This window comes from Alexandromys fortis, unplaced genomic scaffold (assembly GCF_014885135.2).
Source record: "Alexandromys fortis isolate MF-2015 unplaced genomic scaffold, M_Fortis_MF-2015_v1.1 scaffold_336, whole genome shotgun sequence".
NCBI classification, from domain to species: domain Eukaryota; kingdom Metazoa; phylum Chordata; class Mammalia; order Rodentia; family Cricetidae; genus Alexandromys; species Alexandromys fortis.
Genome location: NW_026068207.1, coordinates 269344 through 288561, shown reverse-complemented (window position 1 = coordinate 288561; position 19218 = coordinate 269344). Strand labels below are relative to the sequence as shown.

At 46.6% G+C, this 19218-nt stretch overlaps 1 protein-coding gene across 1 annotated transcript in view; it reads right to left on the bottom strand.

The window, feature by feature from the left end:
• Positions 1 to 1655: 1655 nt before the first annotated feature.
• The window catches only part of Dnah6 (dynein axonemal heavy chain 6), a 185874-nt gene continuing 168311 nt past the window's right edge, over positions 1656 to 19218 (bottom strand). Inside the window, 7 exon segments of the mRNA XM_050130231.1 lie at positions 1656 to 1880; positions 9469 to 9691; positions 10886 to 11037; positions 12725 to 12797; positions 13273 to 13458; positions 14113 to 14240; positions 16779 to 16908. Of these exon segments, the coding sequence (XP_049986188.1) occupies positions 1777 to 1880; positions 9469 to 9691; positions 10886 to 11037; positions 12725 to 12797; positions 13273 to 13458; positions 14113 to 14240; positions 16779 to 16908 (996 nt within the window). The 3' untranslated portion in view covers positions 1656 to 1776.

Below are 19218 nucleotides of genomic sequence, written 5' to 3'. Positions count from 1 at the left end.
TGATAGACGCAATCGAGGAGAATGTTTGTTTTCTTTGAGGCAGGGTCTTGTTATGCAGCCCAGGCTGGTCTTGAACTTGGGATCCTCCCAGCTCATCCCCCAGTGTGTTGGAACTATGGGTGTGCAGCACTGGTGTTTCTTCACACCAATAGAAACCCTAACCAGGGCACTGGGGGATGGGCTGGCTTTGTTTGTATAAAAAGCGGGTTTTACTCTACCCACTCCCTCTGTGTTATTTAGTATTTATGTTTACTGGGTCTCTTAGGGAGAATCCAAGTGAACTGGGAGGTGCAGAATGAACTGCCTTGACTGTGCCCCAAGTGGGATCAGCATTTCTTACCTGTTGGCCCCCTTTCTGTTCTCCTGGGCCGTGCAGAGACTCACAAAACCTCAGAATTGTTGCCCAGGATTGGGTGGGACTAAGAAGAGTACTACTGCTTGTCAGTCATCTGACTTAGGAGAGCCAGATTGCCTGATTGTAAGCTCTGGATCCCCTTCCTTTCCTGGTGTGTGTGTGTGTGTGTGTGTGTGTGTATGTGTGTGTGTGTTGTATGTGCTTGTTTGTATGTGTGTGTGCAGGTGCAGGTTGACCTTGGGTTTTCTCTGTCATGCTCGAAATTACTTTTTGGAACAGGGTCTTTCAGTGACCCTGCAGTTCATCCATTTGGCTAGGCTGGCTGTCCAGGGAATCCTCTTCTCTCTGTGTTCTCGCTCCTAGCATTGCGGTTATAGATTCTCTAAGCTCAGCTTTCTTGTGGATGTCGGAGAGCCAAACCCAAGTCCTCAAGTTCCCACAGAAAACAAACCATCTTCTCAGTCCCTCTGGAGACTTCCATGCACTCCTTCCCAGTCATTTCCTGGGCTTAGATGCACCCAACTGGGATATGGCCAATTTTGGCACTGTTTATTCTTAAGTGTAAGGTTTAGGATGACAGAGATGGCTCAGTGTGCAGAGTGGTTGCCACAGAAGCCTGACAGCCTGAGCTGAAGTCTCGAGAACCCATATAAAAGCCAGACATAGTAGCATGTCTGAAATCCCAGGCCTCTCCTTCTGGGACAGCTGATGGGCCAGCTATGCTGGTATACAGCTATGCGGGTATACGCAGCCATGAATGAGAAAGACCCTGTCTCAAAGTGGACAGTGAGGACTGCCTTTTGACCTTCACATATACACTGTGGTAGCATGAATTTACACATACTGACACACACATACATACATGAACACAAACATATACCACACACACAATAGGACTTTTTCCCCACTATTTTTGCATAATCAATTTGATTGCACAGTTTTCAAAGGTGAACTTTGTGGGTGACAAGGCCATGTCAGAATGTCAAAAGGTTGGACACCCCTGATGGTTGTTGCTATTACTGGACTGTCCTTCTACATGTTAGGCTTTTGAGAGCTTTATTTAAGTCTAGAAACAGAAGTATCTGGGGCCATGTGTCTAACATGCACTCTGGGCTCTCATACAAGTGTGACAAGGAAGGGAGCCTGTGTGAAGAAGGAGCCGACTCCTTGTTCTTCCCAGGGCTCTGAACCATACACTAAAGAGAAGCAGTCTGGCTTCCACATGGAGTTGGGGAGTGCGTTTACTAGGATATGTGTGAATCCGTCACCTCCACGTCATAGCTGGGATTTCCAAGAGGAACAACGCAAAACCACTTTATTTTTGGTCATGGGAGAAACGACAGCTGCAGCAGGTACACTTAGGTCAGGTTAGAAGTCACTTTCTCTCCATCAGGGAGGACCTCTGGATGAGCACGGCCCCATCACTCACTCAGCTGGCAGAGCAACGCGGATCCCTTGGAGATCCAGTAGTCGTTGGGCCGCTTGGAGGGTAAGAGGACGGTCACCACGAAGTTGGTGGAATGGCCTAGAAAAGGACACCAGAGGGGTGGGGGTGCGGTGGGAGAGAAGAGCTGTTAATTAGAGAGTAACCTCTGGATTCACAGAGATGAGATACTGAGAGACCTGGCTGAACCAGAAGATGCTGGGCACAGTCCCTAAAGGTCCCAGTTTCATGCCATACAGAATGAGGTTTTAGAAGCATGGTGCTTTCGGGTCTGCCTGCTTAGACTTGTAACTGATGAGTATGTTTCAGGTTCTCTATAGTCTGAATGTAGGTCACTGGGCTGGGATTTAGGCCTGACATTTCAGTGGGACATAGGGGTATCTAACAGTAGTTAGGGCATCTATTCATGTGGTCATCCATCCATCCATCCATCCATCCATCATCCACCCACTCATCCATCATCCATCCTTCCATCATCCACCCACCCACCCACCCATCCATCCATCTATCCATCATCCATCCATCCATCTTCCTTCATCCATCCATCCATCCACCCACCCATCCATCCATCCATCCATCCATCCATCCATCCATCCATCCTGCATTCCATCCTGCACTGGAAGGGTCTTGGGATCCTGAAATAAATAAACGTAGTGACAGGCATTCTGTCTTCAGTGTTCAGTCATTCAATAGAAAAAGTCACTCAAAGTGTCTTTCCTTGCCACTAAGGGGCTATTGAAAAGATACTATTGTCCGCAGGTGGGAACTTCTTCTTTCAGTGCTGTTTTCTCAGATGCCATCAGTGTGGATGAACATCAGGGAAGGGTGGTGTACCCAGCAGAGGATACTTCTACCTTCTCTTTGATATCGTGTCCCATTGAATATCAGGCTTTCAAGTGCGACAACCCAAGTTCAATGGCCAGCCAAGCCAGACAGTATTCTAATGTATTTACTGGTTAACCACCCCCTTTTAAGGTCACATTTCCCTTCTTCATGCTTCTTTGGGTGCCAGCTCAGTGTATACGTCCCCATAGGCAATCAGCGCCTCAAACACATGAGGCTCCAGGTTTGGAGAAGGACTTGGGACATAACCAACCCCCTACAGTCACTGTGTTTAAGTGGAATCAGTTCTCTGTTGGCCAGAAATGAATTTAGCTGCCTTCCCAAAGCCTCTCACCACTGTTTCCTAAGGGGTTCACCATACAGTATACTCTGTGATGACTCAGAGTTAGACAATAACCATCTCCATCACGTGGAGATGATTGGGATAGATGTGTGTGGCTCATGTCACATATCCACTTGGACCAGGATCCTGGAGGGCTGACATCAGAGGTCTTGTGCTTCTGACAAAACAGGATGGTTACAGCAAGCACACAGTTGCTGTACTGTGGGCTGTGTTTAGAGAAAGCAAAGGTGGGCTGCTTATGAGGGGGAAGTGGGATCCCCTCTGTACGCTGTGAAAGGGTTTTATTACCATTGGTTAATAAAGAAGCTGTTTTGGCCTAAGGCAGGGCAGAATAGAATAAGGCGGGAAGCCCAAGCAGAGATAGAAGAGGAGTCATGCGGAGTCATGCAGATGCCATGTAGCTGCCCAAGAAGCAAGAGGTAACAAACCATGAACCTCATGGTAAAATATAAAATAATAGAAATGGGTTAATTTAAGATGTAAGAGTGAGTTAGTTAATAAGAAGCCTGAGCTAATAGGCCAAAGGGTATGTAATTAATGTTAAGCCTCAGGATGGTTAGTTCATAAGCGGCTGCAGGAGCTGGTGAGCAGGACCCAGTGGGTGGAGAGAAACTGGTTGGAGGAGACCAGGGGAATGGAGGATATTTGTAGCTGCAAAAGTAGGACAACTAGAAGGCAAATGGCAGCTGAATGTGTGTAAGAAAAGGATGTAGGAGGGTTGGAGAGATGGCTCAATGGTTAGGAGTGTATATATATGAACACCAGTGTCAGGCAGTTACAGCCACCTGTAACTCCAGTTCCAAGGGATCTGATGCCCTCTTCTAGTCCCTGTGGGGATGTGCATGCAGGTATACATATTCTCCACACGCCCACCACAAATAAACATAATTAAAAATAAATTGAAGTCTGGGTGTGGTGGTTCACGTCTGTCCCCAGCATTGGGCAGGCAGAGACAGGTGGATCTCTGTAAATTTGATGCCAGTCTGGTCTACATAGCAAGTTCCAAGCTGCCAGAGTTACACAGTGAGACCCTGCCTCAAAAGAAAGGAATGAATAAATAAGAAAGAAAAGGCTGCAGAAATAAAGGCTGCATCCTCCAGAGGATTAGGGTGCTTGAACAGAGGCTATCCAATGGGCTTTAGGACTACAGAGCCTGCTCAGGGAAAGCTGCTGCCTGCAGGCAGGACCAGGGCCTGCACAGGTCCTTAGCTGAACTTGCTCTGAGGTGGGCGGGGACCCCTTCGTGAAGAAACACATTTTATATGTGAGAATATCTCCAGTCTCCATCACCACAGGAGCCTGCCTGCTTTCATCTTCCTTATGCTGCCGCAGCTAACAAGAGACGTGGACAGTCATTCGTCCAGTTTCCAAACAGCATTATCGTGTCGTTCTAAGACATACGGAGAGGCTGCTGGAACAGGCTGGTTAGCCTGACATTAGCTAGGGTCACTGTTCGCGTTTGATCATATGCAGTTTTCCCCTTTGTGGACAGATGGAAACATAGACGCTCCTCGTTGGCTATCTCTCCTTACACACTTCCTCACGTAGCCTCGATGGTTCTGAAGCAAATACCAGGTGACCATTTTTGCTGCCCTTATTTTAGCACGTGTCTCAATCATGATTCCAAAAGACTCAACAACTACATAGCTAAGATGTTAATTTCTAATAGCTGTTCAAACTTTTCCAAGTGTGCATATACAGATGATACGTGTATAGTGCATTGGTAGTTGACCGTTTGATTCAGAATTCAAGTGAGGGCTCTGCCTCACAGCAATGACGTGTGCCCTAAATCCCCTTGAATTCTAAGTCCCCCCCCCCCCCCGCCTCTTTACCACCCACTACAATATATTTGTTGACACAACCAGGCTGTTGGCCCCACTAGATTTCCCGGGCTCTGGACTTGTGAAGGAAGCTTAGACAGAGATGTGCTTACATCCAGGGCTGAGTGCTTTGGTAAGGTCAGTTCCCTGTGATCTGGACCTCCATTAGGAAGCATGCTCACACCTGATTGACTTTTCAGGAGCTGAGCAGTCACTGGTGATTATCACAACCATGCCATTAGGAGCTAAGCATTTTAAAATTTGGTGAATAAGCCTCAAATACCTATCAATGATCTAACTTAAAATCTGTATCTGCAGGTATGTGCCTATCAGCCAGAAGAGGGCATCAAAGGCCCTGGAGAGAGAATCACAGGTTGTCATGAACCACGCGATGTGGGTTCTGGAACCGAACTCCAGTCCTCTGCAAGAGTGACAACTGGGCGCTCCCTGCTGAGCCACTTCTCCGGGGCTAATTGAAGCTTTCATATGTAATATGAGGCGAGAACCTAAACCTAAACGTTCTCCAGCGCCACTTGTGGACTATTTTCTCCATCCCTGGCCAACTTTCCGAGGCGCTGCTATCACTTCAGGTCCTCACAGACCCACAGCGGTGCTGGCTCTCTCTCCAGGGGGCGTCTGGTGGACCTGGGGAGCCCTGGGGTGGGGGCACACTGCTGTAGCTACTGTGGCTGCATCTGTTAGAAACAGACCTCCTGTTTTATTTTACTCGAAGGAAGGGCTGCTGTTCTTTGTTTCCATTTCACACAAGCACCAGAAGAGTTAGCTCTCGCAACAGTTTTAGGAGAGCATTTTAAATTCGGAGATTAATTGAGGAGGGAGTTGGGATCCTGATAACAGCGACTCTTCCCACTGTGGACATGGCTCAGGTTCTCCACTTATTCATGAGCCTTGCTGTGGCTGACCTCAGGAGCCACGAGCTACGTTGTTCTTGTCGGGTTTGCTCCTAGTCTGACTGACTGGGTTCTTAGTGGAGCCAGACCTTTTCTTTTACTTTTTGTTTCCATTTGTTTTCGATGGAACATAGGGATTCTATTGACTGCTTTTGTTTGTTAATTTGTTGGGAGATAGGGTCTAACTGTGTAGCTCAGGCTACAGATATTCCCCCTGTTCCTGCCCACCGGATGCTGGGGTTAAAGGTGTGTGCTAGCATGAGGACCGGATCCTGTTAAGTTCTTAACATTTTGTCAGTGCTGGGGATTGAACTCGGGACTTCAAACTGCTGAACAAGAGTTCTCCACCAATAATTCTGCTGATGGTTACACAGCGGTTGTTTTTTACTATCATTTGTAGTTGACCCTTTTCTGGAAATTCTTTGCCTTTTTCCATGTGATCAATTATGTAGGCAAATAACAGTTTTGTTTCCTCTTTCCAAATCCAAGTTCTCATTTCATGTTCTTATTGTTTTGGCTAAGGCTTTCTGGGTAGTGCTGAGGTGCAGTCAGCAGCCGGGTACTGATGCTTCCTTTAACCAGTGATGATGGTTGAGTCGACACCACCGTGGTCAGTTGGATGTGGGCTAGCACACAGAGACCACAACACATCTGTTATGAGGTCAGCTTGACTTTCTACACCGAGAAGCTTCCAACAGCCTCCCAGAGGCCATGCTGAGTGCAGTGAGTGCTTGAAGTTTGGTCATTGCGTTCCTGAGGCTAAGGTAGTGTTATATCAGAACTCTTTCATGATACATTACAGCGGAAAGGATTTAATATATGGCCCCTTGATCCTGGTTAGTCTTAATTTTTAACCTGCCACGGCCCACAGACACCTGAGAAGAAAGTCTTGATTGAGGAATTGCCTAGATAAGATTGGCCTGTTGCAAGTCAGTGGGGATTATCTTGATTATTAAATGATGTAAGAGGGTCCAACCCACCCTGGGGAGTGCTAACCCTAGGTTGGTAGTCCTGGGCTACATAAGAAAGCTAAACATGAGCCTGTGACCAAGCCAGCAAGCAACATTCCTCCATGATTCCTGCCTCCATGTTCCTGCCTTCAGTTAGTGCCCTGACTTCCCACAATGACAGCTGGTGACCTGGAAGTATAAGTCAAATAAAGCTTTTCCACCCCTAGGTTGCTTTTGGCTGCAATGTTAGATTTAAGTAGCACAAAAGGACTAGGACACCATCTCTAAAGGAAAGGAGCTCATGAGTTTTGTATCCAATCTTGTCACTCAAAAGTTCATATTCATATCTAGGGAGAAAGCAGTATTGGTGTTCAGGTGCTCTAACAAATTGCCCTTTCTAGTTAACTGTGGTGATTTTAATAGGTATGGCCCCAAGAGACTCATATGTTTGAATGCTTGGCTCATAGGAAGTGGCACTATTAGGAGGTGTGGCCCTGTTGGGGGAAGTGTGTGACTGCAGAGGTGGGCTTTGAGGTCTCATAAGCTCAAGCTACACCCAGTGTGGGATATAGTTCACTTCCTGTTGCCTGCAGAACTCTCAGCTACCCCTCCATCACCACGTGTGCCTGCATTCTGCCTTGCTTCCTGCTGTGATAATAATGAACTAAACCTCTGAACTGTAAGCCAGCCCCAATTAAATGTTCTCCTTTATAAGGTTTGCCATGATCATGGTGTCTCTTCACAGCAATAGAAACTCAAATTTAGACAGTGACCATCACTAGGTTAAAGAATTCCCCAGACCAGTCTAGTAATCTCCTAAGAATTTTCATCATGAACATTGTTCAGTGCCTGGTTTGCTCAGACAGTATTAGCTGTGTGCTGGATACTTCCTTGAACACTCTGCAAATATCCATGCATCCCTTCCCATGTCCCATTTTAAAAAGCATCCCTCCCTTCCACTTGATGAGATTTCTGAGTTCAAGGACAATTTTTCAGTTTTAGGGAACCACCAGTTGCTTTTCTTTGCCAATATTCCCTCTCCTGTTTTCTTACTTTCTCTTAAGTTGCCTGCTAGATAAATATGAGGTATTGAGGTCTTTACACAATGTCAGATTTTCCCCACACCATGCTGTATTTTGAAGGGTTTTCTCAGCATATTCTTCAGCAGTCTCTTTCTTTTTGAAAAAGTTATTGTTCTTTTAAAGAAGCTACATTTATTATTATTATTATTATTATTATTATTATTATTATTATTATTATTATTGTGTGTGTGTTTGTGTGCATCTGCACATAACATGGCACAGATGTGAGTCAGAGGGTGACTTGTGGGATTCAGTTCTTGCCTTCTATCATGTGGGTCTTGGGGATCAAATTCAGGTTTTGGTGGAAAGAGCCTTTACCCCCTGAGCCATCTCACTGGCCCACAGGCTCTCATATTATCTGTAGAGATGGCTTTCTTTCTCTCTGCCCCTTGTGAGGACTGTATCTCAGGTTCATTTAGAGTGTTGCAACACAGCTTTCACTTAGCTCATTTTAAAATGGCCAGATTTTATTTGGCAAAGGAGTGCTTTTAGTGTCTCTTCAGTCCATCATTTTGGAACTGTAAGTCTCTGTCCATTAAACTCTATTTTCTACTCCCTAGGGTCCAACAGAAGCAAACACTAAGTTTATGATATCCATGTACACCCAGCATCACTACAAATACAACTTCAACATTTATAAATGTGTTTTCTTTTAATTTTATTTACCTACATGTGTGTGTGTGTGTGTGTGTGTGTGTGTATCTATGTAGGGGTATATGCACGTGAGTGCATGTGTCTGAAGAGTCCAGAAGAGGGAGACAGTTCCTCTGGAGCTGGAGTTGCAGGCTAATATTAGTGCTTGAAATGGAATTCCAGCCCTCTGCAAGAGCAGCAAATGATCTTAACTGCTGAGCTATCTCTCCAGCACAGGTACTTCCATCTTAAATCTAGTTAACTGGACCAGTAAATTTCTTAGTGAATTAGTCAGCATTGTTTTTGGCAGAGTTCCCTTTTTTTTTGTCTCTCCTAGGCATTGAACTCATGAACTTTCCATGCCAGGCAAGTGTTCTATAACTGAGGTTCACTTTTAGTCCAGGAGTGTGTGTGTGTGGGGAGGGGTAAGAGAGAGAGAGATAGGGAGATAGATAGATAGATAGATAAATAGATAGATAGATGGATAGATAGATAGATAGAGAGTCTCACAGTCCAGGCTAGCCCCACAAAGTTGCTAAGTAGTTGAAGATGATCTTGAACTTCTAGTCATCTTGCCTTGACCAAGAGTGCTGGGATTAGCATACCACCACAGACAGTTTTACACAGCGCTGAGGACTTCACACAGGATGTTGTGCATACAGGGCAGGCACTGTACTGACTGAATGACCAGCATCTGGCTTTTTTCTTTAATTTTTGAGACACAGTCTTTCTATGTACCTCTGGTGAGTCTGGAACTCACCATGTAGACCTTGAGTTCACAGACTCTCTGCTTATGCTGGGATTAAAGGTGTGTGCCAGCAGTATTTGGGTTTTGACTGAGATTTTTATTTAAAACATACTTATTTGTTTTTATGTATATGGGTGTCTTGCCTGCTTGTCTGGGCAGCACATGTGTGTAGTGCCCCTGGAAGCCAGAAGAGGGCACTGGATCCTTTGGAATTGGAATTACAAGTAGTTGTCAGCCATCTTGCAGATGCTAAGAATCAAACCTAGGTTCTCTGTAAGAGCCACAGGTGGTGCTGGCCTGCCCCTCCAGTCTAATGTACAAATCTAAGAGCATCCTCACCTGTAGTTGAAAGTGTTCCTGCCCGCGCTCCTGTCTTATAGAGTGGGGAGTGGTAGAGTGTTTGGATTGGCTCGTAGTTTTGTTGTGGTTCAAAATGAACTACAGGCAGCATGGGGTTCATCTGTCCTGGCAGTGCGTCCTCTATGACCATCTCTTGATCATCCCACCGAGAAGCATCCATGAACATCCCATGAACAAGAACTCCATCTTCAGGAGAGGGCAACTGAAAGATATTCATAAGTTTAGGGGTGAGTGGAGGAAAAGGGATTAGAGTTTGAGCCACCGCTTCACCAAGCACCTCTAAAAACAGTGGTTTTTATCTCTAGAGAGGTACCCTAGAGATCTGAGAGGTAGGATACCCTGACCTGTTTGGTACTGAATTTGATGCTGTCCACACCCTACCAGGATGCAGAATTGGGGATGCCTCTGGAAAACCCAGTGATGGCTACTTTAGTCCATCTGACATGATGAGTAATGACTTCTCTTTCCCTCTGGAGAAGCAGAGGGAGATAAGGGCTGGAATTATCATCCATCCTTCGCAGCAAGGCCCCTTGAGGATCCGGGGATCCTTCTAGGAGATAGATTATATATCTCTTTGACCATCTGATGAGTGTGAAACCATTAAGACTGACCCTATAGCACACACCTATTAGCTATTTACTGTGGTTAACGTTAGAACGGATATCAAGACAACAGGAGGGGGCCGAGTGGCTGCTGCAGACAAATTTCGTCTATAATAGTGTGGTGGAGTGTTGTGAATGAACTTTGTGTTGCCTATATGACACGTGCCTCTTCATTCTTGGAGTCCTGTCATCAGTCCCAACTTACTTATTTTTAAAAGACTTTAAGAATTATGTACTTAGTGCTCTGCCTGTATGTCTGCCTGCAGGCCACAAGAGGGCACCAGATCTCATTATGGATGGTTGTGAGCCTTCATGTGGTTGCTGGGAATTGAACTCAGGATCTCTGGAAGAGCAGCAGTGCTCTTAACCACTGAACCATCTCTCCAGCCCCCACCAGCTCCCACCAGCCCCAATTTATAGATGAGAACACCAAAGTTCAGACATGTAAGCAATTGTTTTAGCATGCATGGATGGTGAAGGGTAGAGCCAGGATTCAAACTCAAGTTTGTTTCATTTTGAAACTCTGTTTTCAATGTCTTATTATACTGCCCCTGTAAGATGGAGACTACTGCTGTCTGGATCTAAATAATATAACTTTATGAAGAAAACATTTCTATAAATTGGCCTACATTTGAGAAGTTCCTGTCCAGTTGCTGCTGAGGTGCTAGCCTTTGGGGTTGGGTGCCACCCTCTTCTCCCACTTCCGTAAATGGGGGTGGTGGGCAGGAGAGACCGCCTCAACTCTCCACTGACAGTGGGATAGAAGCTTTGCCATGCAGTCAGGTGGACGATACCTGCAGGTCCATGGGCAGTTCTTCTCCAAACTTAATGTCCTTGGCAGCTTCTATCACTGAGGCTTGATTTCGGTAGACTGGAATCATGTTATACTTGAAACTCAGTTCATCTATAGGCAAATTATATTTTCGAGCATGGTTCTGAAGAGTTCCTGAAAGTAGAAAAAGGTCGGTCTTTTAATGCTCCTCCACACATACTAAAGCACTGGTGTTCCCGTTCACCCTGCTGTGATAGCATCAGAGAACTTCCTCTCCATAGAAACCCTTATTGGGCCTGGGGGGGGGGGTGACTCAGCAGGTGTAGGTACTTGCTGCAAGCCTGATTAGTTTGATCCCTAGAACCTACACAGTGGAAGGAGAGAACCAACTCCAGCAAGGTGTCCCCTGACCTCCACATCTGTCTTGTGACATACATACCTCCCCTCCCTCCTTCCCTCCCTCCAAACAAATAAATATAAGGAAAAATAATTTAAAAAGAAACTGAAACTGTTAACAAATGTCTACATGGAATTAGTTCATAGAGTATAGTGTTTGGGTGGAAGCATCACCCCAGCCTCTGGCATCCATATACCCAAAGAGTCGGGAATGTTTGGGTGGAAGTTCCATCCCAAGGTCTTTCCCCCCGAGAGTTGCCTTAGTCCAGACTCTACCTCCGAGAAAGCCCGCCAAATGATGACCCCTCCCCAGAGATGCTCAAGGCCACTCCCACAGGGTATTTAAATTGTATCCCAGAGAACAAACACATGGTTTTCTCATCTTCCTTCCCTTTCTCCTCTCTTGGGGGCTGGAAGGCCACCCAGGAGCATTGGTATCAATTAAACCTGGGCTTTTTCTGATTTGGTTTGATTTGGTCTGATTTGGATTATTGCATTGGCGGAGAAGCAGGCAGATTTCTGTAAATTCAAGGCTAGCCTAGTTCTCCATAATGAGCTCCAGCCTAGCCAGGACTACATAATGAGACTCTGTCCCAACTAACTAACTAACTAACTAACTAACTAACTAACTAACCAACCAACTAACCAACCAACTAACCAATGAACTCCCCCCCCCCAGAAAACAAAAAACAAAAATCCAAGCAAAAAACCCCAACAAACCCCAAACAAACAAATGAGTAAACAAACCATAAACAAAGGGCAGGAGAGCTAAGCTTCAAGGCTATTGCCCTGCCATGAGAGACAAACTCACGAGAAAGTTTTAGGATAAGTCTGCTTAAATTCAGAATTTTGACCAGCTTGCTTATATGTGCTGTTTATCAGGGAATAGAAATGAGACAAACTGAGGATTGGGTGTCCAGAAGCCCACGGTCTGGGTCCCTCTGGGACTTTCCAGCCATGCTTGGGATGTTGCTCAGTGGGAAGTGTGCTTGCCTAGATGCACAAAGCTCTGGGCTCAATCCCCAGCATTGTGTGGAGGCAGTGGGATTAGGAACAAGGTCATCCTTGACTGTACGATGAAGTCAAGGCGATGTGGGCTACAGGAGACCCTGACTCAAAATAGAAAGTGTCTCTGAGAGAGAGGAAGCTGCCCGGAGCGGGGGCATGTACGGGGACCAGCGTCTGAAAGCTCGGAAGGAGGTTAGGGGATAGGAGGGTTCTGTCACAAGGAATGTTGAACTGAGAGCTTTCTATTCATGGATTTAGCCTAAATCAAACCCAAGCATAGATCACCAGCGAGGGGCAAGGATTAGTTTACCAGGGAGCATCTCTTCCCTACCCCCACGCCCAGGGATGGAGGAAGAGTAATTCTAGATTGTCCTAGATCAGCAGGGTCAGCAGGGCCAGTCAGGCCTTGGCAGCCACGACCTTTTCCATGAGGCTTTCCTAGAGGAGGCACCAGTACCTGTGAGGAATCCTTGAGGAAAGAAGAACCCGGAAATCCAGAAGGATTTGGGCCGTCCTCTTTTGAGCCACAGCTGAGGGAAAGACATGATTTCATGAGGCACTTCATTTCTGAGGTGAACGCACCATCTAAATGAGAGCTGTGTTTGGGGGGGGGTGACGTCTAATCGATGTGGCATCTAACCCCGCCCCTCATATTACTGCTGGTCCATTCCCCTTCAGCCTGAAACCACGAGGGACAAGAGGCTAGGGCAGCCAAGGTACATCTGGCTATGTGGAGCCATGTCATGTTTGCACCTTACTATGAGGCCATACACTGCAGCTAAAGCTTCAGGAATGGCCCGAAGTTGAAAACCAATATATAGATAAGAGCTTAGGGAAAATGGCATTATAATCTACTTAAGACTTTCAACGTGAAGCCATACTGGAAGGTTCTGTTTCTCCAGAATCAAATGATTCCTAACAGTTGCTACTCAGTGCACCCTCAGAAATTTAGGGCCAGACAAGCTGTCAATCCATCAAAACCCACACAAGTGAAATCTCTCGTACATCGATGAATGCAGTCCTCAGAATAAGGTCTTTGACCCACGATCCCAGCGGCTTCAGCGATGGGTAGGCTGTGTTAGACCAAAGAGAGGGAACCTGGTTGTTGAGGAAACTCTGATACACTTTTTCCATTTCTTCGGACATCACCACAAGTCCAGCAATGGCTTTGTTGAGTGTTTCTAGAGAAATCTGGGAGAAGAAAAAAGATTATTACAGGCATAATTACTGGGTGAGGGGACAATGGCTTTCACAGTTCTTATGTGTGTAACTGAGCATGTGTGTGTACATGCATGCGGCAAAGACAACCTTGGTATTACTCCTCATGTGTTGTCTTTATTATTTTTTAAGTAAATCTATGTGTTCTATTATTTTATATGCTTAAGTGTTGTGTGCCTGTGTATATGCATGTGTGCCTGTGTATATGCATGCGTACCACATATGTGCCTGTGGAAGCTAGAAGAGGGAAACTGATCCCCTGGGACTGATCTTATAGGTGGCTGTGAGCTGCCATGTGGGTGCCAGGAATTGAACCCAGGTCCTCTGTTAGAGCAAGCAGCCAGTGCTCTTGACCGCCGAGCCATCTCTCCAGCCCCGACAGTAATTCTAAAACTTTAAGGCAGGTCAGTGAGGAGCTTGGGGGTTTGTAATGTCACATGTTCACACAGCCACTGCTAGGACAAGGAAATACTGACTCAACCATACACAGCCTGGGTCTGAGGATAGCACAGCCAAACAGAAGCTTAGAAACGCTAGGACAGAGGCTTTTAAGCACATTCGTGTTTTTCTAGCGTTTTCCATAAGGCTCGGCTACCCAGAGGCAAAGATGGAGGGAAGCATTCATACATGTATCAACTTCAGCAGGTTGTTGAACCGGTCCACTTCCTGGCCAAGGACGGTGGTCAGAGAGTCCAGGCGGCCTTGAGCGTCCTTGACAAAAAGGCTCTCGGAAGCTCCCTCCATTTGCAGGACTTCTGAAACACACACAGTTGACTTCTCAGACCAAACATCCTTGATTTCCATCCTCACAACACTGCAACCATCATGGGATTCTCCTTTAAAATATGGTGTGTATTACTGCTGTGTTTTCACAGGACATGTGAGTGCAGGTATATGCATGCCATGGCGTGCCTGTGGGGGTCAAAGGGCAACTCTGAGGAGTTTGTTCTCCTTCCACCTTTGTGTGCACACAGGCCCTCAGGCTTGCCAGATGGGCACTTTACCCACGGAGCCTTCTCACTGGGCCTGGCTTCTTGTTATGTATTTTTCTAAAGCTATTTTCTCTCATTATTTAAGCAAGAGCTTAAATTTGACACCATTTTTAAAACTTACAAGTCTCTGATGATCCACCTGTGTTTACATACAATCAGTCACAAAACAATAAGGCTTAAACGAATGGAAACCAGAGAGAGAGAGAGAGAGAGAGAGAGAGAGAGAGAGAGAGAGAGAGAGAGAGAGACAGTATTTCACTCCCTGTCATGGCGGTGCTCGTCTTCTGTGCCGGTTTGAACTTTGGCTTGGCCACAGGGAGGTAGAGCACAAGAGACCCTGACTGGGGTAGTGTGGAAGGAAGGCATGAATGTACCCAAGTGAAGGGCAGCCGGCTCCCTTTCTGGTAACCATGGGGGAGGATCTGAGCCTAAGCGAGTGGAACAGAAGTCAGTGCGGCTTGGAGCCTGCAGGTCTGAGTGAGGGGATCCTGTGAGTCACTCTCCACAGGGGGTGTGGAGTGACAGGGAGGCTTAAGAAAATACATCTGGGCAGATGGGTCAGTGGGTAATGGTGCCTGCTGCTAAACCTCCTAATGCGAGTTCAGTCCCTGAGTCAGACCCAGTTAAAGGGAGAGAACCGACTCCCACAAGTCATCCTGACTTCACACAAGACACATTTCGCTTTGGCAGAACTAGAAAAGCAGAACTCCGAATACCTTGGTGGCAAATGCTACCCACCATAGTGATGGCTCATTTGACAAGCGACAATCCAGAGGCCAGAGGGCTGGGGACCCGCTCCCTCCACCCCTCCTACCCCCGGCACCGCCCTTTGAATATAAGTGCGTAAATCTTGTTCTTCCCGGTATATCCGCGCTACCTCCGGGAAAGGAGGGGGTGGGACTGGGAGACAGAGGCGGAGAGAGACTTGAATGTATCCCAAGTTACTGAGCATCACTCAAAGACTGGAGTCAAACTGGAGGGGGAATGATATGTCCTTCCAACCCCAGTCCTACAAAACGGAGGTCCAAATGAGCCACATGGGCTAGGATGAAGAAAGGAATTGCATTTTCCTTGAATGTCTGCGGCGTGAGTGAGCAGATAAGGGGTTCTAAGATACGCTGCACACAGACCAGATTCTTTCCTGAGCCTTCACAATCGGGCTGCTGGAGGACCATCTCTCTGCTGTCTCTCCGGACCATAGAGCTGTGGTTACAAGAGCCTTACTGTCTCCCCTGCACCCCAGGGGCATTCCAAGCCCCTAAGTTCTGCGGAGTGGTCGGACCTTTTGCTCTCAACCATGGCAGATGGCCTGCTTCTCATTTCACAAGGAAAGCATAAACTCCATGAAGCGTGCTTCCCACTTCAGAGTGTACGTGTGAGCTTTACCATGGGTAGAAAATCTCTGCGTCACTGGGCATCTGGAGAAAGCTCACGGTCTCCACTGCCCTCATCTTGGCATCACTGCTGCTCCCCCTCCCCACTGTGTTTATTTAGAAGAAGCTGCTCCCTAAACTAACTGGCAGTTTTCTTCAACATTAACAGAACTCCCTGCCCAAGTTTTGGGGGCCTGCCCCTTGTGGGTTGGGGAAGATCAGGATTCTCCTTGGGTCACACGAATCCTTTTCAGCCGGAAGCCTTTAGAGTACTGCCAGGACTCTGTCAGGGGCTCTTCTTCTCTAACTCAGTTTTCTCTCCCTTGGTATGACATCACTTCTGCTCATGAACAATTGATCTGGGGACGTAACTATATTGTCAGTCTCAGGGAAGTGGGAGAGTAGCTCTCTCGTGATCCTTCAGGAAGATTCCATAAATTACCAGCAAATAAGGTTAAAGTAGCCACTTCTCCTTAGTAAGGAAAATACTGAGGTGGATTTGAGGACAGGGCTCTAACAAAGCTTTATATGATGATGGAAATGGCCCCATCTGTGCTGACCAAGACACAAGCATTTAAAATGCTTAGTGCAACGAAGGACTCGATGTCAAAATTTAACAATCTGCCATGCATTGCCAGCAGCTACTGTCTCGGATGCCACAAGTCCAGAGACGTTAGAATCAGCTCGGAGCAAAGCCTGGCTGAAGTCGTGTGGGTGGTAAGCCAGGTGGCTCCTCTCGATCCTGGCAGGTGGGCCGCTGGGGTGCAGTAGGTTTCCAGACAGGACTGGGGAACTCCACGTGAGGCGAGCTCTCCAGGGAGAGAGAGTCTATGAAGGAAATTAAGCCTCCACATCTGCTTACCATTTAGTTCTCTGGGTTTGTTCCTAAAGCCCCCATCACGGGTGGGTGCCAGGAAATATTTCTCACCTGGAACTCTGGTCCGGATTGAAGCAACAAGCTCCTGGACGATCTCATCATTGCTCTTCCCCTCGCCACCCGAGAAGGATCTTGGCTGAACCTCAAGGATGGTGTTGATGAGGGTGTTGGTCTCCTTGTACTGCAGGGGCGGTAAGACAACAGGGAAGATGGCGTCAGGTAGTTTGTCATGTGTGTCGTTTACATATAGGAAAGAGGCAAGTGTTCAAACACATAGGTATTAATTCAACTGAGGTTAGAATACAAGAACCACTCTCTTAATCAAGTTAATTTTTTTTACGTTAAGAAAAGTGTGCATGCATATGCACATGTATGCCCTGACATGAAAGTGGTGGTCAGAGGACAACTTGTAGGAGTCGGTTCTCTCTCGCCACCATGTGGGTGTTAGGGATTGAACTCGTGCCATTAGGCTTGGGCAGCTGTCTTCAGTCTGCCAACTCTATCTTCATCAAATGTTGAGTGCATAGTACCATTGATTACACACATGATGCTGTTTGTCAGCCCTCTAGACTTATTCATCTTTCCGAACTAAGACCTTATGTCCATTGATTAGAAAAAAAGGGGAAAAGCTGTTTGGCCATCAGCAATCACCTCATTGGCTTTGCCCAGCATAGACACATTTTGGCCATCTTGATCTGTAACTCTAGCCTGGGCTCTCCAAACCCAGCAAAGCATTACAGCTCCTTCTTTCTGGCTTCTGTGGCAGGATGGCACATGGTTTCCTAAGGATCTCTGGATGCATGGACGTGGGAATCTCTGAACTTGGACCGGAAGCTCAGCGAGTCTCCACATTAGCTGGCTTGGCTCAACTGTGTCTTTCATTACCTGCCCCCCCCCCCACTCCCTGCACAGGGTAAGAAGACCTTTCTGGTAGGGCGACAGACCCAGCAGCTGTGTGGACACAAGCATGCATCTTCCACTTCTGGTCCACGCTGGTCCTTTAAGAGCAGACCATTCTAACAGCAGCAAGTGTCTCTAAGGAGTACTTGCTAGGCATGAGTCAACAGCCAACAGCACTCCTTGTCTGGCAGAATCTGATGCGTGGGGGCAGCCTTTCCATCCAGTCGGTTGTTATCCGGCTTTTCTTCATGGGAATAGTAAGTCCGTTCTCAGAACAGCTCCCTTCTCCCTCATGCTCATCCTGTTCAGTCAGGGTCAGAAAGTGACATCCTGGCAGTGCACTGGGGTAACAAAGCCCAGTTCAGACAGCAGAGGGGGCTGCTGACACACACTCGGATCTCAGATCTGCCCCTCCTGCCCTGTCTGTCCTTTACTAGTTTCTACTAAACATGTATTTAAATAAAACTTGCGAAGTGTAGGAAGAATGTAGAGTTTTTGTGTTCAGACCACATTCCTCAAAAGGGACAGAGTTATCCAGCCTAAGCAAAATACTATTTCACGATGATCCACTTTGATACAACCATTTGTACCTCTAGCTAAAGGCAACTTGCAGACAGATGGAGACTGATCTCAAATCTTCCCCTTCCTTCCTGAAAGCAGGAGGTAAAAGCTCTCCTATGAACAAAGGCTCTCTGGTGTCTGGAGAAAGGAAGGCTCTTTGCAGGGATCTGGTAAAAGAGAAACCATAGCAAAACCCAATAGTCTTGCTGTGGGAGGTGGTGCATCATGCTTGTAATCCCAGACTTGGCAGGCAGAAGCAGGTGGATCTCTGTGAATTTGAGGCCAGGCTTGTCTACAGAAAGAGTTCCAGGGCAGCCAAGGCTATATAGAGAGACTATATCTAAAAAACTAAACCAAAAACCAAACCAAAAATCTTCAATAGTCTTCCCCAGGGAAAATTACACTTCTACCAAATGCTCGGCTTTGAAAGCACATACCTGTTACATTATACATACTGAACAGTTGCATTTATGTATTTAGGAGTGCACACACAACATACACACCACCACCACCAACAACAACAATAACAACAACTAAAGAAAAGAGGTCATGGATTTGAAAGAGATCAAGGTGATGGCACATAAGAGGGTTTAAAGGTAGGAAAAAGAAGAAAAAGAAGAGAGAAACAACATTATTCTAATTTCAAAGAACAACAAAGGTAAGAATGGTACAAAACTTTTATCTTGCTCTGACCTCCCTGCTTCTTGGAGTCACGCACCCACTGCTGCCTCCCTGTGTTAACACAACACCAAGCGGCATAGCTTTGTGCACGTCTGAGCTCCATTTCTTATTGGTGTCACTGTGCTTGTATTAAATCAGTAAATGCTTTTAATCCCAGCATTTGGGAGGCAGAGAGAGGCAGGTGGATCTCTGTGAGTTCTAAGACAGCCTGGTCTACAAAGTGAGTTCCGGGACAGTCAGGACCATTACACAGAGAAATTCTGTCTCCAGCAACAACAACAACAACAACAGCCTGCAAACTCTTCCTCTGCGAAGCTGTACCAATAAAGCCAGTTCTATTCTGTGGCTC